This window comes from Panicum virgatum, chromosome 2N, assembly GCF_016808335.1.
Source record: "Panicum virgatum strain AP13 chromosome 2N, P.virgatum_v5, whole genome shotgun sequence".
NCBI classification, from domain to species: domain Eukaryota; kingdom Viridiplantae; phylum Streptophyta; class Magnoliopsida; order Poales; family Poaceae; genus Panicum; species Panicum virgatum.
This window is the reverse complement of record NC_053146.1, coordinates 58,303,913-58,324,701: the sequence shown is the minus strand read 5'-3', so window position 1 is coordinate 58,324,701 and position 20,789 is coordinate 58,303,913. Positions and strand designations below refer to the sequence as shown.

The following is a 20,789-nucleotide window of genomic DNA, read 5'->3' as shown; positions in this document are numbered from 1 at the left end:
GAGAAGGGGCGCGGCCCGCCGACGGAAGGAAGGAGAGGGAGGGCGGGGTGGCGCGCCGGCGGATGGAGAGGGGCGGTGGCGCGGCCGGCGGATGGAGAGGGACGGTGGTGCAGCCGGCGGATGGAGAGGGACTGGGGGAGGAGAGGGCGAGCGGCGCGGGGTCGAATGTATCGCAATACCGAGGTGTGGGGCTCCGATTTGCTCTAGGGTGCGGGCAAGTGAAGCGAATGCAGCGCGGTATTGGCTCCCGTTTCCGATTTGCAATTCCAGTGACATCCAAACGGCGGCATTGGTGCTAGTGAATTCCAATTCCTGATTCCAGGCTCCAATGCCAACATCCAAACGGTACCTAAAAGAAAACATCAAAATCAAATGCCGGCACGCTCATAAGATTATGGGCATCAATCATGGCTCAAATAAACCATCAAGAAACGACACCCACCGAGACAGGGTATCTTAAAACGAGGTTCATCGTTGCAAATGATCCGCCAATTTTTTTAATGACAATGTATGTTTTGATTAGGATGGTTTAGGCAGCCCTTCTTGACGAATATGATGGTTTATTCAACACTTTTTTTTCTTAAAATTAAAATAGTGGTTATTTTTCTTAAAATTAAAATAGTAGTTAAAACCAAAGACCAATGGCTAGGTCGAAGACGGACTATCAGAAGACGTGCTAAGCTTCTTGACAAACTTGACCAGCCGATCGAACTCCGTCGCCGACGAGCCTCGGGCTGCGACGTCGCGCCTCACCTGCTGCGCCAGAGCCTGCGCCGACTGCCTGATCTCAGCGGACTCCATCGCCTCCCTCACCGTCTTCTCCACCACGGCTCTGTCGCACACGTCCTTCATGTCCAGCCCTGTCTTCCACACGGCGCCCACGAACCGGCTGTTGATCTGCTGGTCCGCGTTGAGCGGCCAGCACACCGTCGGCACGCCCTCGATGGCGGCCTCCAGCATCGAGTTCCACCCGGCGTGCGTCAGGAAGCAACCCACGGCGCGGTGCCGCAGCACGTCTCGCTGCGGCGCCCACGCCACGACGCGGGCCTTGCCGCTGCCGCCGGCCCCCCTGACAGCTTCTTGGAGAGCGGCGTCCTGCCCCGCCTCCACCTCAACCATGTCCGGCCGGAACACCCAGAGGAAGGGGTAGCCGGCGGCGACGAGCCCTGAGAAGAGCTCCGTGAACTGGTCGCGAGAGATGGTGGCAAGGCTCCCCAAGCTCGCGTACACGACGGACCTGTCCGCGTGGCCGTCGAGCCACGCCGTGCAGCCGTCGTCCTCGCGCAGCAGGCTGCTGCAGGGCGCCGCCGGAGACATCGCGTGGAGAGGCCCGACGGCGAACAAGTCGCGCATACGCGGCGCGATGTGCGCGAGCGCTGACTGCTCCAAGGAGGCGGTGGTGTTGAGTATGAGCGCCCGCGCCCTGCTGCTGTCGGCGGAGAGCTTGACGACCGTGTGCAGCTTGGGGTCGACGTCGTCGGTCTCGTTGGGGCGGCGGCAGAGCCTTGGGAGATCTCGTCGCCGCAAGAGGCTCTCCATTCCTGGAACGCCACGCACCGGCTCGTCGAGGTCGCCACCTGCAGGGAAAGGGAGCTCGCCCAGCTCGAAAAGCTTGGGGGAGGATAGGTATGCCAAGAAGCTGCAGGCGCTGATCGTGCGGAAGGCGATCGCCGGGACGCCGAGCTCCTCGGCAGCGTCGATGGCCCAAGGAAGCACGCCATCGGCGACAAGACACGTCACCGGCGGGAAGCCGCCGGTGGGGTCGACGCTGACATCAGCAGCTCGGCTCCCCGTGGTGGGCGACGGCGCGAGCAGAGCGCGGTACGGGCCTATGGCCTCCGCCGCCAGGGACTTGTACAGCTCAAAAATGTCAGCCACCGAGCGGCGGTGGTCGTCGGGGAGCCCATCGGGGATGGACAGGAAGCGGAGGCGCGGCGACCCGGCGGGAGAGGAGGCGGAGGCACGGCCGCCGAGGCGGCGAAGGTTGTGCTCGGTGTGGAGGAACGTGACGTGGACGCCGGCGCCGACGAGGGCCGTGGCGAAGTGGAGCATGCGGTTGATGTGTCCCCGCAGCGGGAACGGGAAGACGAGCACGTGCGCCGCCGCCATGGCCGCCGACCGGCAGGGGAGAGCGGGGAGAGGCAGCTGCGGTGGCGTGGCGTGGCGGGTGGGTCTGTACTCTGTTGTCCCTCTGTGCCTGGTTGCCTAGCGCTTGGGCACTTCACAACCCTATTTGTTTACGGGGCTTCTTTTTTTAGCCCCCGTCACATTATTTTTTTACTATTTTATAAAAAATTGTTTATAAATCTGGTTATAAATTTTTTTGCACAAATGGATGCTAATTCGTGAGATAAATCTGATAAGTCTAACTAATTCATAATTTGCTACATTGATGCTACAGTAACCATATGTTAATCATGAATTAATACATCTCATTAGATTCGTCTCGCAGTTTAGCTCCGGTGTTCTGTAATTATTTTTGTAATTAGATTTTATTTAATACTTCTAAATATCAAGATTTTCTTTTATATGACATGGTATAAAGTTTAGTCTCTGGATTCAAACAACCCCGTCTCCTCGAATAGTCGTGACTGGTTGGAAAAGTCGCATCAACCTGAGATATTCGCTGTCTTTGAATGCATCGCCAGCGGCCAATGGCAATGCCATCCATATTATAATCGGAGGGGGGATGGAGATGCTCATAGTGGTGGAGTTTGACGTACATGCGTTCATTTGGGTGAGTGTGCGTGCGTTGTGAGTGTCAGAGTTGTACCGTGTAATCGATCTGCTAGGTGGACAGATGTCACGCATTGGGAGAAGGACTGCACAGGCCGCGATTTGCAGCCCTCCTGTACCGAATTTTCCCGGGCGGGGGAGGGATCAAACCTCACCCCCTTAGCCGCCGATGCGGGCGCAGTTTTTTGAAGTATACAAGTGAATTGCGGTATTGCACATGGTTTCCATCATCAACCGAAAGTTTTGAGCTGAATTAGTTGATGCAGCTACCTATCAACTTAGGACTTCCCGTTTCATCGGTCGATGCATGCAGCTCAGTACTGCCATCTAGGCATTGAGCTCTTTTTTATTGATCCAGCCTATACCTTCAACAATGATACTACAGCCGTTCAGAGATTTGTGAAAAGTTCTCTCGAATAAAATGCAAGTCTTTCGAGGGAGCATGAACAAGATGCAGTTGCATTTTCGGACGAGGGAGCGCTTTACAGAACGAGGCTAATTGCACCCATACTTCATTTAGTTGCTACAGAAGAAAAGAGACTCTCAAGATCTTTTGTATGGAGTATGAAAAGCTTCATAAATCTTCACCAGTTATTCTACTGATCAATTGCTTCTCCATTCCCCATGTTCGTGGCAGGCCAGACGAGTACTTTTTAAGACCTGTTGGTTACACCTACTTGTCCCACTCATGTATCTTCCACTCAGGCAATTGCTGAATGACCATCTGCATTGCAACAAATCAATCAGGGGCAAGAATATTGTGGACTTGTAGTATATATGTTCAGAATTCGGTGCGCACAACAACATTTTAGAACGAATTTTGTAAGCCGAAATTCTGAATTGGTAGTTGATTTTCTTTTACTTTTGAGAATATAGTGTCTAAAAAGCTTCAACAAAAAGCATCTTGTCATACCTGTCCAGTTGAATCTGCATTACCGACCGTAGCCTGGCACGCCAATCTCCACGTCTTGGGTTTCTGAAGAGTGCCGAACAAAGTTTCGCACAAAGAACACAAGTTCAGTCAGTTCGGAGAGTGCTGCAGCGAAATACTTTTTAGAAAGGATTTTGCAGCGGCTGCTTCTGATGAACAGTGGAGGGAGTTGTGTGTACAAACCCTTTTGAGCACCTCCTTCTCCACTTCAGTTTTTGGAGAAAGCATTTCCTTGCCTTGAACCACCTGTATAATTAGTGAAGGGCCAAAGTGTTAGCCCATCTCTCTTTGGGTAAATTAGCCATTGCAACAGGATGCAGGAAAGTGAATTGCAGGAGGCCCTGAGCGGCAGCGGCAGCGGCAGGCGGCTGCCGGTAGACATCGATACGCTTAGCATGTTTGCTTCAGTATCCTAATCCTTAGAGCTTAGGTGACGGCCACGGCCACGGAGGCCACTAGCAGGCCGCGAAGGAGAGCATGAACCGCTCGCCGGGGCGGAGAACATCAGGAGTCTCGGTCAATACAACGCCGTTTGTGCCGGGAAAGAAGGTGGCCGCGAGGATGGCGCCGTCGTGCCGGCCGCCCGCCGTGCGCGCGCGACGCGGGAAGTGGGAAGGGTCCGGTCCGACGAAGAGGGTGGCGCCGCGCCGCCGAGACGGTGATCAAGATGCAGGGGATAACAGCCACGAGCAAGTATCGCATTTACATGGCGGCGTCACCGCCGGCGGTGAGGCGAGCCGCGAGCGCGCGCCGGCGAGGAGTCCCCGCGGTACCCAGGCCAGACCAGGGGTGGACGGTATTTGATTTGCCGTCCACCCGGTCGGTATTTCAGTTGCCGTCCTGGCCAGCGGTCATCCCAACCGTTGGTCCCACAAGGAACGGCCACGATTTGGTCTGAGTACCACGCGCACGAGCGGTTCCTGGGCCAACCGGAGGCCCAATTACCGGACTCGGCCTCTCGTTCGCGGAGGCCCAGGATAATTTCCAGCAGCGGAACACGAAGAATTCTTCTTAATTCTGAATGGATTCCGGATTTACCTCGACGATGCAGGTCCCGCACACGCCGCCTCCCGAGCAGTTGAGGAGAAGCTTATCCTGCAGCAGCGAGAGCTAATCAGTTTGCGCAGGTGCGGCACGGCGAGCAAGCTAGCGAGAGCGGCATCGCCGCCGCCGGTGCACGTACGTAGGGCCCGTAGAGGTCGATGTAGCCCTCGAGCATGATGTCCCGGAGCTTCTGCCCGCCGCGCGCCGTCCGGTAGTGCACGTCCGGCGTCCCGTCCGGCAGCAGCCGCGGCTGCAGCAACCGGCGACGATCGACGTCAGCTAGCTAGCTGCTGGCAAGGAAAAAAAAAGCAGTGCGCAACGCCGGCCTCGACGTCGGCTAATCGAGGACGGGGAGAGAACTCACGCTGACGAACGCGAAGTCGACGGACGGCGGCTCCTCCTGCTCCGGCGCGGCGGCGGGAGGCTCGCCGCCGGGCGCGCCCATCCCGACGGCGCGGAGGCGCGTCCCCTGACGCCGCGGCGCGCGGAGCGAGCAGCTCTGCTTCCTGGCGCCGCTGCAGCTGTAGCAGTGGGACTGGGCGAGAGGCGGCGAGGAGACGCCGAGGAGGCCGGTGAGCTGCACGGTGGATCCCATTTTCCGGCGGTGTGCGAGGGCGGTGCTCTCGGGCTGCGACGATGACGACGCCCGCGCGCGCTGTGTAGCTGTGTCTGTGTGTGATGATAATTTTGGCTCGAGTTATCGTCTTATCCAGGTGACTGACGTGTGTGTGGCCGGCTAGGGCGGTAGGGCCTGCTAGTGGGCCCGCTTGAGCTGGCGCAGGCGCGACGTAGGCTGCACTTTTTCTGCCAGGGGGATGGTGATATAGTGAGATATTTGTGTTCAGTGGACGAGCTGGATTTTCCTTTTTTCTAAAAAAATACGAGCTAGATTTTCCTTTTTTCCTAAAAAAGACAAGCTGGATTTACCTTTTTATCCATTGGTTTCGATATTTGGCACTGTTTTTCTGGTTTTTCTAACGGGTAGATTGCCATATTTGTGTTCAGGGACGCAGGCGGCAAGCACTGAGTTTATAGTAATAGGTTAGCTTCGGTTTTTTTTTCAAAAAAAAAGTTACCTTTGTTCAGGCCCTGTTTAGTTCTAAAATTTTTTCCCACAGTACCTATTACATCAAATCTTTAGACACATGCATGGAGTATTAAATACAGTTAAAAATAACTAATTATATAGTTTAACTGTAAACAACAAGACAAATCTTTTAAGCCTAATTAGTCTATGATTAAATATTAATTACTAAATAACAACGAAAGTGCTACAATGCCATAACCCAAAAGTTTTCGCGAACTAAACAAAACCTAAATATGACATCGCTGATTTTGCTGTAATGTCTGCCCCCTTCGATTCCGATCAATGGAGGGTCACGTCTGAGGTTTTAAATATAACAAGAGTGGACTGTGGATGGGTGCTGCGGTAGTGATTCGGCTTTGATGCCGTGAACGAGTGAAGGGGTGCGACTGCGTTGATATCCCAATCAAACCGGTTGTTTGTTGAGTAGTGTCCGAGTGGAGTCACGTGACAATGTTGATGTCCCAATCCAACCGGACAGTGTCGTTGTTGTTGTGCTCAGTCTGAATGTTGTTCCTTCTCTTTAATATAATCGCCTGCCTGATTCGTTTAAAGAAAAGACATGCTGATTTTTTAAAATCAAACTTTGATCATCAATTATTTAATCAACTAGAAGTTGTAACCATAAGTTGATTACGTTGATATAAAGAAAGGAGAAAGGAATCACTCTTAATTAAAAATATGCTTAGACACGATCATAGGAAAAGGGAGAAAAGGAGGTGATTATTATATAATGTGTATCTCATGGACATGGACTAATCGACGACGCAAAATACTTCGTTACTATTTTTGTCTCAAATTAAGTGTAACTTTAACTATGTACCTGAACGTTTATTTTGGACGGATGTGGTAATAATAGGAAAACTGTTGATTGATATACTCCGTAACATCCGGGTGGCCTTCACCTGCACTGCAATCGCAGTCAGGCAGTCAGCAGTCAGCCCTGACGACATGACACAGCTCTATGATATATTCATCCCGTTCCAAATTATAATTCATTCTAAGAATCTCAGAGAGTCAAACTATCTCAAAGTTTGACCAAAATTATAGAGAGAAATACAAAGATTTATGAAATTAAATAAATATACTATGAAAATATAGCTAACAAAAAGTGTAATGGTACTTAATTGGTATCATAAATGTTATTATCTTGTTATATATATTTAGTCAAATTTGAAAAATTTTGACTCTCCAAAATTTTTGGAATGATTTATAGTTTGGAACGGAGGGAGTATAAGTATACAACTTGGTTTAGCATTACTAAGCCCGTGTTTAGTTACAAAATTCAAAATTCCAAAAAAAAATCCGGCACCTGCATGGAGATTTAAATCTAGACGAAATAAAAAACGCATTGCAACAGCTGTCTGTAAATGGCGAGACGAATCTAATGAACCTAATTAGGCTGGAATCAGACGCTATATTGCTATAGTAATGCTACAGTAAACAACCTCTAATGACGGTAGTCTCATTAGATTCGTCTCGCGATTTACAGACGAGTTCTGTAATTATTTTTGCGATTAGTCTATGTTTAGTACTTCAAATATAGAAAGATGTCTTTTCAAAAAATTTACGAAGCGCAACTAAACACCCCTAAATGAGGCAGCTTATCCAAATTCCTCGTGCACTTGGCGCCGCCGCCGGCCACCACTTCTGGTCCGCGTCTAACCTGGAGGGGGCGCGGGAAGCCTCCTCGAACCGACGAGTCGGACGACCGTTACCCGCAGCCACAGCCCGCACCGCCGGCGCGCAACGGGCTGGTCTTCTGCGTCACCAACCGCGGCACACGTGTGGTTGCTGCTGCCGCGCGTCCTCTGGTTCGCTGCCGCACGGCTGGTTCCACCAGGCGCAGGCCACTCATCATGTCCTCTGTGCCGTGTCTGACCTTGCCTCTTGCCTCGGCCGCGTTCTGTCCCTTTAAATAGACGCCATCGCCGCGCCGATCTGGAGCACTGCAGTGCAGGTTGATCGCGCGGACATGGCTGAGGCGGCGGCGGACATGGCGCACGTGCTGGTGTTCCCGATCCCGGCGCAGGGCCACCTCAACAGCTTCCTCCACTTCTCCACGGGGCTCCTCCGCGCCGGCCTCCACGTCACCTTCCTCCACACCGACCACAACCTCCGCCGCCTGGGCGCCGCCGCGCGCGAGGCCGCGGCCGCCTCGCCGCGCCTCCGCTTCCTGTCCGTCCCCGACGGCCTCCCCGACGACGACCCCCGCGGCGTGGGCAACATCCCGCAGCTCATGGAGGGCCTGCGCACGACGGCCAGCGCCGCGTACCGCGACCTGCTCGCCTCGCTGCGCCGCGCGGGGGGCACCGCCGACGGGTTCCCGCCGGTGACGTGCGTCGTCGCCGACGGCATCATGCCGTTCGCTTGGGACATCGCGGAGGAGCTCGGCGTCCCCGCGATCGCGTACCGCACGGTGAGCGCGTGCTCCGTCCTGGCGTACCTGTCCGTGCCCAGGCTTGTCGAGCTCGGCGAGCTCCCCTTCCCCGAGGGCGGCGACCTCGACGCGCCCATCCGCGGCGTCCCGTGGATGGAGAGCTTCCTGCGACGGCGAGACCTCCCCGTCCAGTGCCGTACCCTCACCGACACGTACCAAGACCCCTTGCTGGAGACGGTGGTCGCGGCCACCGTGCAGACCCGCAAGGCGAGAGCGCTCATGCTCAACACGACCGCGTCCCTGGAGCGGGCATCCCTCGCACACCTGGCGCGGGAGATGCGCGACGTGTTCGCCGTCGGGCCACTCCACGCCATGTCCCCCGCGCCGGCGGTCGCCACGAGCCTGTGGCGCCACGACGACGGGTGCATGGCGTGGCTCGACGGCCAGGCGGAGCGGTCCGTGGTGTACATCAGCCTGGGGAGCCTGACGGTGATCTCCCACGGGCAGTTCACCGAGTTCCTGCACGGGCTCGTCGCCGCCGGCTACCCGTTCCTGTGGGTGCTCCGGCCGGACATGCTCGGGGCGAGCCAGGGCGCGGCGCTCCAGGAGGCCGTCGCCGCGGCCGGGGAGGGCAGGTCGTGCGTGGTGCCGTGGGTGCCGCAGCGGGACGTGCTCCGGCACCGCGCCGTGGGGTGCTTCCTGACGCACTGCGGGTGGAACTCGACGATCGAGGGCGTCGTGGAGGGCGTGCCGATGGTGTGCTGGCCCTTCTTCGTGGACCAGCAGATCAACAGCCGGTTCGTGGGCGCCGTGTGGAGGAACGGGCTGGACATGAAGGACGTGTGCGAGAGGGCCGTGGTGGAGGGGACCGTGAGGGCGGCCATGGAGTCCGCCGAGGTCAGGAGGACGGCGCGCGCCCTGGCGGAGCAGGTGGAGCGTGACATCGCCGACGACGGGTCGTCGGCGCTGGAGTTCAAGCGGCTCGTCAGCTTCATCAGGGAGCTCAGCACCACGCCAGCCGCGGCGGAGCCCGATCGATCTCCAGAATAAAGAATGAGTATATGCATGGCTATCTACAGACATCTCTCGCACAGGGTACTGTGGAACAGTGGCTGGTTATTGTTAAGACTGGATTGCTAAGAGTAGCCCCAAACCTCCCAAGAAGGATTAGAGACTCAATTAGTATCCTCAGCCGCCGATAAACATTTTGTTTGTTTTTTTTATCAAATTGATAAGGGAGTATCTAGTTATCCGTCGACAGATTTTATATAGACAAATATGTCCGATTTTTTATGCATGCAACCTAGTGGATAATTGTAGCACAAATCCTGGAACACAATCGAACGTATAGGAATCTAACAGATTTGGTACCAACACAATTAGTAAATAGTATTTGTTAGATGATACTCAACACAATTATTACCTCATAATGCTGATCGAACAATTGTGCGCACAAATTTCTGAACACACTAACGGTTGGCAATCTTGGCCTGGATCTGAATACGACCGCTCAGATACTGCCAGGGAGAAAGGTAAATGAGTGGGATAAACCTTAGCATTTGGCAAGTTGTGTAGTACAGTACGTGCAGTGCAAATGTGCAATAATGAGCTGTCTGGTGGTTAATGGCTGTAACGGCGTCTGGTGGTTAACGGCTTTTAACGGCGACGTGTCTGGTGGTTAATGGCTTTAACGGCGACGTGTCTCGTGGTTAATGGCTGGCAGCCGATTTTCCATCTCATGCCGTTGTCGCCATCCTTTTCCAACGGCAGAAGGATTCGGCAATGGCAAGAGATATGCGAATCAGGACATGTATGCGCGATCGGGACGACGGCAACCAGCCAGAGCCACAATTGGTCTTGAGTTTCACAAAGCCGAAGTTTCAAATGAACCCAAGAACTGCCCGACTTTTTCGGTCTGACAGAGTGCCCACCGCAATCCACATCCTCGTCCTTGCAGTCCTGTCCAATTCCATGCTGGGGCCGGGCTGAGTAGAGCAAAGTAGCCCGTTCCCCAACGGCCACTCGGCCGGCTGATCTTGGCACGGCTTGTCTCGACTTATCTCGGTTTATTTTTTCTCACATAATACTATTCATTCTACCAGTCGAGCACTATTTATTCTACCAGCCGAACAGCCTCAAAACTTGCCGTTGCACGGGATTCAAGAGTTGCTGGGGTTCTATGAGGACCGCGGGCGCTGCCGCGTACCGGGCTCTTCTCGCCTCGCTAACCGCGCACAGCCGCACGACGTGAGCGCTCCTCCTCAACACGGCGGGGCTCAAGGAAGTCGTCGACTCGGTCGGGAGCGCGACAGGGGCGCGCGGCGTGGGCGACGCAGCCGGACGTGATGTGGCACCGCGCCGTGGGGTGCTTCCTGACGCACGCCGGGTGGAGCTCGGCGCTGGAGGCCGCCGTCGAGAGCGTGCCGACGGTGCGCTGGCCGTGCAACCTCGACCAGCAACGCCGTGTGGGGGGGGGGACGGGGCCGCCGGACATGAAGGACGTGTGCGACAGGGACGTCGTACGTGGGAGGATGGTGACTTGGTGAGGGAGGCCATGAAGCCCGACGAGATCGGGGGGGGGGGGGGGGGGGGGGCGACCTCTTGCGGAGCAGGTGAAGCGGGACATGGCCAAGGGCTGGTCATCTGCGACGGAGTTCGAGCGGCTCGTTGGGTTCATTAGTGAGGAATGAGCTCACCGCGTCGCCACCGCTGACACAGACTCCGGACCCCAGGATTCTAGAGTGAAGAAAATAAGAAACGAAGAGCACTTACTTAGAAATTAAGCGCAGTACGTGTGCTATAGCCTAGTATGCTAACAAGATGGCAAAAGTTGGCTGCGGACCTTGACATGTGAATGGTGGAGGACGGATTTTCCTTAATCTAAAAAATAGCCTATGCAAAAATGAATTCCAGCAGTCAGAAATAGCAATCTGCGTTCTTGTACTATGCATTTTGTTATGTTTTTTAGGCTAATCGCAATGGATTCTCTCTATCATATTGTCATGTCATATAGCACAAAGTAACCAGCTCATTGTCTCGGCTAGAGCTGATTCACTAGTAAATAGCAAGAAATATTTTACAGGCGAGCATCTCCAACAGATTACTCATATTCCATATCCAAAATATATTCTCTCCATTACCAATAACTACTTTTGTATTTTAGGTAATAGTTGCTACAGCAGACTACTAAAATGCAATCACCAATAATACTATAGAGGAAAAAATGTCTACATTTAGGGAAGAGGGAGATGTGTTTTGGTGATTACTAAAAATTTATAGGTAATGGGGATTGGATTGGTAATCTGCTGGACCATCTCCATCACCAAAACATTAATCTTTTAGTATTGGGGAGAGAGATGGGTGATGCTCTAACTAAATAATTTCAGATACTTTCAACAACCTGATAAAATGGCTAATTCCTGACTCCACCAACAACATGACTCGACTTGATTGATCAAAAACAAGTACAAGCAAAACCGGAAATATCAATGTACAATAATCTCTCTGTCAAAGCAGGACCAGTGCTTGATCAAGAATACCAGCAATTCACCTCATGATAAATCCCTACCAGCACCCCCAATTGCTTAATCACATATTTGAGATAATCAGGAAGCATGAAGAACATAAGAAGCGCTCAAACAAATTAACCAGTTGATGATGTCAGCAACAACCTTCAACAACGTTTACAAATAACCATTCGAACATACATATAGATCATGAGAAGTTGAAAGGATTTACGCTAACCATGCTGGTAATTTTGTTTCTCAAATAACACATGGTCGCTTCAGACTTGAGGCACACATCCATGAGCTAATCAAACAAAAACAGAGACTACTCATGATCGAACAAGCAATGCATCAAGTGGAACCGAGCAGCAGCCAGCTAGTATCCTGGCTAGGCACTTGGACATGGCGCTCCATCTCCGGCAAGAGGCTGCGGATGAGGCGCAGGCTCTTCCCCGCCGTGGTCGACCTCGGCGCGGGCCGCGTCTCCTTGTTTCGCGCGGCGGCAGCGGTGGCGGTGGTGTGGGAGGCGGACGATCTAGGGTTGCTGGACGAAGGTAGGGATGGCGCCGGCGTAGTCGGCGACGACGAGGGCTTGATCGTCCTGACGTGTCGGCGCGGGACGGGGACGGTGCCGTAGGGGTCCCCGGGCGGCCAGTTGCGGTCGTAGACGACCTCGTAGCCTCCGCGAGTGGGCGACACGATCATCGCTCTGAGCCAGAACACCAGAACCTCCCCGGTCTTGAGCGTCGTGGTCCTCGTGCGGACACCAACCGCCGTCCCGGGCCTGAGATTCTCGTCGGTGCCGAGGGTGGTCGGGCACGCGGAGTCGACCGAGGGTGGGGCGGAGCGGGGCTGCGGCGGCGTGCAGGGAGAGATGACACCGGGGCGCGGCGAAGGGTGAGGCCGAGACCGCGGCGCCGCGTGGGTGCCAGCGGAACCTGGCGGGGACTTTGAGGTGCTGGGCGATGGATCCTCCTGGCGCGGTGGACAAGGGCGTGGCTCCGGGCCCGTGTAGCGATCACCCTCCTCATGCGGCGGCGGCGGCCTCTTGGCAGCTGAGCTCCTCGGCGCCAAGGGCTTGGGCCTCCTGCGCTGGAGCTCCCGGCGGATGCTCCGCATGCCGGACGCCGAGGAAGAGCGCGGCGGCATCGCCGTGGGATCGGAGAAGCGCGGCGGGGCGGATCGGCTCGAGGCGAGGGGGAGGAGGAGAAGCGGAGGCGGAGGGTGGATGGATCCGATCGAGAGGAGGAGGAAGGCGAGATTGCGAGAGAGCAGAGGCGGGTGTGGGGATTGCGCGCGAGTGGGAGGCGTGCGATTTAAGCAGATGGATTCGTAGATCGGGCTCGGGCCTAGTCGGTTTTGGGGGAGTCCGATCGGGCCAGTTTCCGTGAGTACCAAGTTGAATTGGATTGAGGCCGAGTTTCCAGCTGTTTTGGGCTAGGGGATCCATCTCGCTGCTAGACTAGACATCTAGCCCATTAATTAGCCTATATATATATATATATATATATATATATATATATATATATATATATATATATATGACTATTTCCATTTTAGATCATTCCCATTTCAATTTTCGTGAGCTCAGCAATCTCGCCAGCCTGTTTGAACCTTTTTCCCCCAGTTCCTCTAGAACATCGAACATTCTTTTCAGCAACCGATGAACAAGTTATTTTCCGTTTTACATATAAAACCTGCCCATTTTGTTGAAGGAAAGATAACTGGACGCCTTTTTTTTCAAGGGAAAAGGTTGAGCTTTATTAACTCAGATAGTGGTTACATTGCGCATCCAAAAGACGCGATACAAATGCAGGAGCTCGCTTAATCCAGACAATGGGCGAGGCTTCTTCACAAGAATTCTTAGCTGAGATCTAGAACAATGTTTAAATCCAAACTCCCTAATCTCATTTGTACGATACTTGACCTCCTGCAGAAGCATGGCCAGAATGGTTCTGTTCTCAACTCTGGATGCCGAAGCACGCAAACAACATGAAGGCAGTCCATCTCAGTGGCAACAGGGTTCAGATATCCGCCTGGCTGAGGCCTGAGGGCAAGGTGAAGACCCTCTCATCAGAATAATGCCAGCAGCTCACCTTCCTCAGCATAAAAAACATTGAAGCAAATCTTCTTATCCTCCCCAGATGAGAGGCGAACCGGATCGTGTTCATCTTTAGTGCAACAACACAATTCGACTTCAGGGAAAAAAAAAGATAAACCTATCAATTTAGCTGATATAAACTAAGAAATATTGCATCATAACTAGTGCAAAATGCATCAAATGATAGTGGCATTTGAGATAACTCTGAAGCAAGAAGAACATGATAATGGATCGGGAAAAAAAAGCGGTCAATGATATTAGCGGCAGACAGTGTTTACAAAGGGTCGTCGACATACATATTATATTACTGTAATCACCAGAAAGAAAGAATTTGCACAGACCATGTTGGTATTTTTCCTCTGCTAATTACACGCGATCGGTCCAGACTTGAAAAAGTTCATGAACTCATCAAAGAAAAACAGAGACTATTCATGAACGGATCCAGCGGTTAGCAATTAGCGTCCATGGAAGCCATCCCGGTCCTGGCGCTCCATCTCCGGCAGGAGGCTGCGGATGAGGTGCAGGCTCTTCCCGGCCGTGGTCGGCCTCGGCACGGGCCGCATCATCTTGTTCCACGTGGCGGCCACCGAGGCGGTGGTGTCGGAGGCGGACGAGCTTGGGGTGCTGGACGGAGGCAGGGACGGCGGCGGAGAGGGCTCGACCATCCTGACGTGTCGGCGCGGGACGCGGACGGTGCCGTAGGGGTCACCGGGCGGCCAGTTGCCGTCGTAGACGACCTCGTAGCCTCCGTGGGTGGACGACACGACCATCGCTCTGAGCCAGAACACGAGGACCTCCCCGGTCTTGATGGTCGTGGTCCTCGTGCGGACACCAACCGCCGTTCCGGGCGCCAGATGCGCGGAGGCGCTAGGAGACCTGGCCGAAGAGACGACGGACCGAGACGGCGGCGTCGAGCGGGAGGCGACGGGTGGGCGCGGCGAAGCGTGTGGCCGAGGCCGCGGCGCGTCGGTGCCGGCGCGGCCTCGGGAGTGGGAGGCGAGCGACGACGGGACGTCCTCGCGCGGTGGACGGGAACGTGGCTCCAGGACCTTGTCGCGGATGCCTTGGCGCGGGTGGGGAGGCGGCGCGGAGGGCTTCTTGGCGGCCGAGCTCTTGGGCGCCAAGGGCACGGGCCTCCTCCGCTGGAGCTCGCGGCGGATGCTCCGCATGCCGGAGGAGGAGGAGCGCGGCGGCATCACTGCGGCAGCGGAGAAGCGCTGAGGGAGAGATCGGATCGAGGAGTGGAGGGGTGCCAGGAGCGGAGCCGGTGGGAGGACGAGGAAAGGGAGCAGAGCAGAGGTGAATTTTGGGTTTGCGCGCGAGGGGGAGGGGCGTAGGATTTAAGCAAGCGATTCGCAGGTTGGGCCGAGAGACACGCGGTTTTGGGCGAGTCCGATCGGAAGTACTCGATCGGATTGGATGGATGAGCCACCTTTCGTGACGGTCAAGTCGATTGAGTTGAGCTGGGGATCCATAGGTAATAGGTTGCTGGATGGTGGGCTGCTAGACTAGGCCATAAGCCCATTAATTAGCCCACCCCTTTCCATCATTTGCCATAAATCCATTTCAAATATTTTGATACGAACATCCTCCCCTGGCCTATTTGATCTTGCCCCCTTTTCTCTCAACGACAATTGAAATCTCCTTTTCTTTTCTCTAATCAATAGAAGATTTGTCATCGAGGAACAGCTTCGGTCGACATCTATATAGTTCAAGGACAAAGCTTAAGAATTGACGCCACAACCATTGAGCCTGGCTGAACGGTAGATATCCTCTTATCAAACTCCGGTGCTATCGTAACATGACTATCATGTGTAAAATTATTATTATCTACCTAGCTACAGCACTAGGTACTGGCCCATTAATTATCCTTGCTCTTCGTTCAGTTTGGGGTCTGCATACACAAATACACAATCACATCTGACAGATCACACTGGCTACAAAGGGCATGCGTTAACAAACCGCAATCTTTAGTTGACGAAATCCTTCATAAATGCAGGCTAATTTTTTCTTGGACACCATGGTAGGTTAGGTTACAAAGACAATCATACAGGCAATCAGAATAGGTGGGCAATTTCTCCCGGCCGATCTCTTCAGTCCTCCAGAACCACCAATCTTCCGGCAAAGGTCGCTCACTCCTGATTTTCAAAGCAGTCCTACCAGCAGCCTTGGTAGCGGAACAATGCAATTGCCTCTTCCTGCTTCCAGATTCTCGAAACGAAGCTCATCAAGTCGGGCACCCAGGCCTAGGGCTTTCAGCTTTGAATAGTGGAGGGGAAATGTGATCTACTCACCCAGCATACAACCCCCTGCAACTTAAATGTAGGATATCATGTCGAAATAGCATCGAATATAAGACCCCCCCCCCCCCCCCCCCCCCCAAAAAAAAATTTACAGCAAACCATGTTATCGAGGAACAAATACTAAATGCACACATTTTCTGAACTATATTGAGTGAATAGTTCAACAGATAAGCCAGACATTAGAGAGGAAGTATCAGCATTTGACGTTGATACAAGCTTATCAATGAAGCAAAAAGCTTGAGAAACATGCACATCTACTATAGTTCACTGACCAGAAACTACTGTGTGGCAGCTTGGCAGGGCAGGAAGGGTAGCAATAAACTCAGGAGTCAGGACATATCTTCCTTTCTTCCAAGAACGGTTTACTTAATAGATACAAAGCGTATAAGAGAATATTTGAAATGGTTAGCTCCATTAAAGCTAATTGAGTCCATCATATAGGGCATATGATATCTGAACATTTTGTATTTTAATTAAATGAGTAGTGAGCTGAATTACCAGATACAAAACAAGGCCATTTGCATTCAGCCACTTGAACATACAACGTCTGCTGATCTTTGTGAGCTGGAATGCCAAGAAAAATTACCAGTGACATGAGTCGAGAACTGATGTCTCTCCTTGATGTAGGATCCATGATGACATCCAAGAATGCATCCAACTAAAACCATCTAAAAATGAAACATTGGCAAGCCTTCTATAGGAAAGCAGAATTATAGGTACTAAATCCATTGTCTCTCTAACATAAAATCTTATCCCATACAAGAATTAATTCAGATTTCTTATTTTATGAACAAAAAGTTAAAGTATTGTTTCAACTTTCTTTTAAATGAGGCCTGATTCATGCACACATATGTTCACATTTTCCACACTACCACCAGCCAGAATAAAGAATACCAATTTGAAAGGAAGCAGGAATTGCATCACTGCAGAATATAGCTGTTATCAATAAAAAATCACAGCACACTACTACCACGTATATGATGATTTATTAACAATAAGGGCTCCCTATGATGCTACCAGATAAAATATAGTTAGCTGTTATCAGGGATGAGATGAATACAACATGTTACATGTTCCAATCAGTGCATACTGTATAGCCACAGGAGGGCTAGTGGAAAACTGAACAAAGTTCAAATTTACAGCACAGTTTTACCAAAAATCAAGTTTTGCTATCTAGTTGGTATATATCCCATTTCATCCTACATCCTGCAGCTTGCTGCTATATATGCAGGAGCAAAGAATTTTCCCAAATGTAGAGCTACTATGTCTAACAGGGAAAGGATGCACATGAAAAAATGCTTTGCACCTCTAACAATCGTGTCAACATGGTTCCAGACATCTAACTATTTGTTGTCTGAATGCTGATGATAAATGTTCTTGAGATAACACTCCATATGCATTCTTGAAGAGAAGTTCTCAAGCCACAACTTTGGAACTGCAGGATGCACAAGGTGGAGAGTAGTAATGAATCTCTTCTCCGAGTTAGCAAGCACTGTTGCAGGGGCTAAATGTTTTCTAAGTAGGCCATGCTTTCGGAGCCACCGAAGCATTGTATACCTAGGCTTGACCCTGTTCTCCAAATCAAAGCACAGAAATGCAGGGAAGCAATCCAGGTACTCTATGGAGTAGCCCAGCTCCTCTGTGAGATAATTCAACTTCTCATTGAGCATATCCTTGCCCTGGTTCAGCACCTTTGGAAAAACAGTCAAGATCCGACACAGCATTGTATACTCCACCCCTCTTTCCAGAAGGTAGTCAAACCGCTCCTGCAGGAAATCCTTGGTGCTGTGAAGGACAGGAATCACCTTGGTGGCTATCTCATTCTCACCATACCCAATGCTTTTCAAGAACTCCAGCTTGCTGTCCACATGCTGTGCTTTCTTGTCAGCCTTGACCTTAGTCATCCCATCCAAGAAAGCCCTCTCAACCTCTGCATCATAGCTATCATCCTCCAAAGCAAAATAAGGTGATAAATAACGCAAGTTCTCCGCACCAACTGAAATCTTCTCCAGGAACCGATGCTCCAGCTTCATTGCCCGCAACACCCTGGGGAGGTTCTCCAGCTGGTTCTTCCCAACAACATATGGATGTTTCTCTATAGCCGCATTAACCTCATCGTCCACCAAACCAACCCTCAGCAGATACTCTGGCACCGAGATCACAACATCAGAGAAATCATGATAAAAAAGCTTGGCATTGCTTAGCAAGAACCTTCCCAGCTCCTTCCCGGGCATCCCCAGCTCCTTGAAGAACCATAATCTCTCAGCAATTCTCTTTTCCCTGAGCTCAAGAAACACTCTCCAACTGCTGCCGGCAAGTCCCCCAATGCTACCAATCTCTGTCCCGGCATCATAGAACATCCGCATCCTCCGGCACACACCCGAGAACGCGTCAATGTCATTGCTTGCCCCCAAATCCGGACCCAATCCTCTGAACGTGGCGCCGAGATCCTTAACGAGTGTGTCGCAATCGGATAGATCCCGCTCAAGAAGCGATGGGAAGGTGAGGCAGGCTGCGATGATGGCGGCGCGCGGGAGCCGGTTGAGACGGGCCTCGAGAGCAGCGAGGCGAGATGAGATACGGTCCGGGGGCACGCCGAGGAGGACGGCGGGGAAGAGGAGACCGAGGCGTGACCATGGGAATCCGAAGTGCGCGAGCGCGGCGACGGCGTCGAGCAGAGTGGGGTGGTCGGCGACGAACATGAGGTCGGAGCGGGGGGACGCCGCGGCGGGCGCGCCGATTGATTCGAGGAAGAAGGGGAGCTCGTTGAGCGGGTGAAAGTTGAGGTGGCGGCGGAGGAGCGCAGGGAGCTCCGCGGTGGGGAGGGAACCCGGCACGGCGGGGAGTGCGGCGAGGAAGGAGAGGAGGGAGCGCGGGGAGTGCGCGACGATGGAGTCGGCGTGGGAGGACGGGAGGCAGCGCGTGAAGTGGAGGTACTCGGAGACGGCGGCGCGCGCGGCCGGGACGGCGCCGTGGCGGAGGCGGTAGGGTAGGTTCCGCAGCTTCGGCGGCGCGAGGGCAGCGTCCGTGGAGAAGAAACGGCGGAGGTGGAGCGCGGCGCGGATCGACATGGTGGGCGGGGGCGGCGCTGCTCTGCTTCAGTCTACGGCATTGCTCGACCTGCTTCAGCAGTTCAGCCAAGGTGATAAAGAGAGGAAGGTTTATGAATGGGTTTTTTTTATTCATGTCATTACAATTCTTCAACTTCGGAGAAATGCCATTACAATTCAGCTATTCTAAAATTTGCCATTATAATTCTTCATACATTCGAATCCTGCCATTTTATACATCTTTTACGTGCCTGGGCCCGCTGTTAGACCGTATATGTGTACGTATATTTCGTATGGACGAAAACACCACTGCTGCTTTACTCCCTCCACTCAATGGCGTGCGGGCCCCACTCGTCAGGTTTTTCTTCAACCTCCGTGCTGGTGCTCGCCGCCACCGCAGGGAGCCGGAGGAGGGCCGCCGCACAAGCTCCGCGCGGGGAGGGAGGAGGGGTGGCGCCGCCGCTGGCTCCCCACCGGCCCCCTTGCTCTCGGCGCCATGGCCCCGTGCCGAAGCTGCCGCGCGCCACATGCGCCGGCGAGAGAGGAGGGATCTCGAGCCGTCCCTTGCTCGCCGCCCGGTCGCCGCTCCCTCCGCCGCGCGCGCAGGCCGTTGTTCACGCCATCGCTCGCCGGCCGCCGCTCCCGGACGCGGCACGAGCCTCCTCGTCCCGCTGCGCCGCGGCTCCGCCCCTACTCCGGGCAGCCGCACCTCCGCCCTGCCTCGCCTCCGAGCTGCTGCTCCTCCCCCGCGCCGGCGTGCCCCTACCTCGCGCCGGTCGTGCCCCGCCTCGCCCCTCACGCCGGCCATCCTCTTCCTCCCCGGCCACACCTCCTCTCTCCCGTCGCGCTCTGCTGCCGAACTCGGCGGCCCTCCGCCCCTGACCTTGCCGCTCCGCTCGAGCAGGCGGAGCTCTGGTTGAAGAACCTGATGAGTGGGGCCCGCACGTCATTGAGTGAAGCAGCAGTGGTGTTTTTGTCTGTACGAAATATACGCACACATATACGGTCTGACAGCGGGCCCAGGCACGTAAAAGACGTATAAAATGGCAAGATTCGGACGTATGAAGAATTATAATGGCAAATTTCAGAATAGCTGAATTGTAATGGCATTTCTCCGAAGTTGAAGAATTGTAATGGCAGGAATAAAAAAACCCTTTATGAGGGGAGTTAGGGTTTTACCGGCTGGAGCTGCAATCCTACTGAATTAGATGAACATGTTTGGATTGGATGCAAGAATTTCGTGATATTTTCATGTCAATTTGAGAGGACACTTTGTGTTTAATATATGATCATTAGTCAATATTAAAAAATCAGTGATCCAGATTAAAGTTTGCATACCTTTTCAAAAAAAAAATTAAAGTTTGCATGATATGTTCCCTTTTACATTACTTGTACCACATAATGACATAAAAAATTATGGATTCAGTTTTAGTATAAACAAGATTGTTGTCACATCTTATTGTCTATATTTGTCTCCGATACCACCATACACATGCACTGAGGTCACCAATTAAAGCTGATAGGGTTTTCCTGGAGAAACCAAGTTACGATTTAGGTTCTTCTACCATCAAGAACCCGAGCTCATGTTAGGGAGGACAAAATCTTGACCTAAACCGTGGAGGATAAACTTGGAGGATGATGGGTAAGATGGTCG

At 53.0% G+C, this 20,789-nt stretch overlaps 6 protein-coding genes across 6 annotated transcripts; 2 read left to right on the top strand and 4 right to left on the bottom strand.

The window, feature by feature from the left end:
- Positions 1-645: 645 nt before the first annotated feature.
- Positions 646-2,131, bottom strand: LOC120662826 (myricetin 3-O-rhamnoside 1,2-glucosyltransferase UGT709G2-like). Its single transcript, XM_039941894.1, has one exon. It carries the CDS (start codon positions 2,107-2,109, stop codon positions 646-648), a length of 1,464 nt encoding a protein of 487 aa, XP_039797828.1. The 5' UTR covers positions 2,110-2,131.
- A 971-nt stretch (positions 2,132-3,102) lies between these two features.
- LOC120658431 (photosynthetic NDH subunit of subcomplex B 3, chloroplastic-like) lies at positions 3,103-5,404 on the bottom strand. The gene is made up of 6 exons (XM_039936710.1): positions 5,076-5,404; positions 4,851-4,961; positions 4,706-4,762; positions 3,851-3,913; positions 3,650-3,712; positions 3,103-3,460 (listed from the first exon to the last, which is right to left on the bottom strand). The coding sequence occupies exons 1-6, from the start codon at positions 5,304-5,306 to the stop codon at positions 3,410-3,412; spliced, it is 576 nt and encodes a 191-aa protein (XP_039792644.1). The 5' UTR covers positions 5,307-5,404; the 3' UTR covers positions 3,103-3,409.
- Positions 5,405-7,646: 2,242 nt separating this feature from the next.
- On the top strand, positions 7,647-9,549 carry LOC120658339 (myricetin 3-O-rhamnoside 1,2-glucosyltransferase UGT709G2-like). The gene has a single exon (XM_039936599.1). The coding sequence runs from the start codon at positions 7,771-7,773 to the stop codon at positions 9,223-9,225; it is 1,455 nt and encodes a 484-aa protein (XP_039792533.1). The 5' UTR covers positions 7,647-7,770; the 3' UTR covers positions 9,226-9,549.
- A 2,483-nt stretch (positions 9,550-12,032) lies between these two features.
- LOC120662825 (vegetative cell wall protein gp1-like) lies at positions 12,033-12,830 on the bottom strand. The gene has a single exon (XM_039941893.1). The coding sequence runs from the start codon at positions 12,828-12,830 to the stop codon at positions 12,033-12,035; it is 798 nt and encodes a 265-aa protein (XP_039797827.1).
- Positions 12,831-15,735: 2,905 nt separating this feature from the next.
- Positions 15,736-19,219, bottom strand: LOC120658314 (transcription termination factor MTEF18, mitochondrial-like). The gene is made up of 2 exons (XM_039936567.1): positions 16,584-19,219; positions 15,736-16,091 (listed from the first exon to the last, which is right to left on the bottom strand). Exon 1 carries the CDS (start codon positions 19,154-19,156, stop codon positions 17,429-17,431), a length of 1,728 nt encoding a protein of 575 aa, XP_039792501.1. The 5' UTR covers positions 19,157-19,219; the 3' UTR covers positions 15,736-16,091; positions 16,584-17,428.
- Positions 19,220-19,468: 249 nt separating this feature from the next.
- LOC120662824 (WAS/WASL-interacting protein family member 2-like) lies at positions 19,469-20,017 on the top strand. Its single transcript, XM_039941892.1, has one exon. The coding sequence runs from the start codon at positions 19,469-19,471 to the stop codon at positions 20,015-20,017; it is 549 nt and encodes a 182-aa protein (XP_039797826.1).
- Positions 20,018-20,789: the final 772 nt, after the last annotated feature.

Excerpts from the sequence above, each read along its gene's own strand:
- LOC120662826 (XM_039941894.1), bottom strand. The coding sequence starts at position 2,109 with ATGGCGGCGGCGCACGTGCTCGTCTTCCCGTTCCCGCTGCGGGGACAC.
- LOC120658431 (XM_039936710.1), bottom strand. The coding sequence starts at position 5,306 with ATGGGATCCACCGTGCAGCTCACCGGCCTCCTCGGCGTCTCCTCGCCG. Across the intron at positions 3,713-3,850 it reads AGAAGGAGGTGCTCAAAAGG|AAACCCAAGACGTGGAGATT; the intron begins GTTTGTACACAC and ends GGCACTCTTCAG. Across the intron at positions 3,461-3,649 it reads ATGCAGATTCAACTGGACAG|ATGGTCATTCAGCAATTGCC; the intron begins GTATGACAAGAT and ends GTTGCAATGCAG.
- LOC120658339 (XM_039936599.1), top strand. The coding sequence starts at position 7,771 with ATGGCTGAGGCGGCGGCGGACATGGCGCACGTGCTGGTGTTCCCGATC.
- LOC120662825 (XM_039941893.1), bottom strand. The coding sequence starts at position 12,830 with ATGCCGCCGCGCTCTTCCTCGGCGTCCGGCATGCGGAGCATCCGCCGG.
- LOC120658314 (XM_039936567.1), bottom strand. The coding sequence starts at position 19,156 with ATGTCGATCCGCGCCGCGCTCCACCTCCGCCGTTTCTTCTCCACGGAC.
- LOC120662824 (XM_039941892.1), top strand. The coding sequence starts at position 19,469 with ATGGCGTGCGGGCCCCACTCGTCAGGTTTTTCTTCAACCTCCGTGCTG.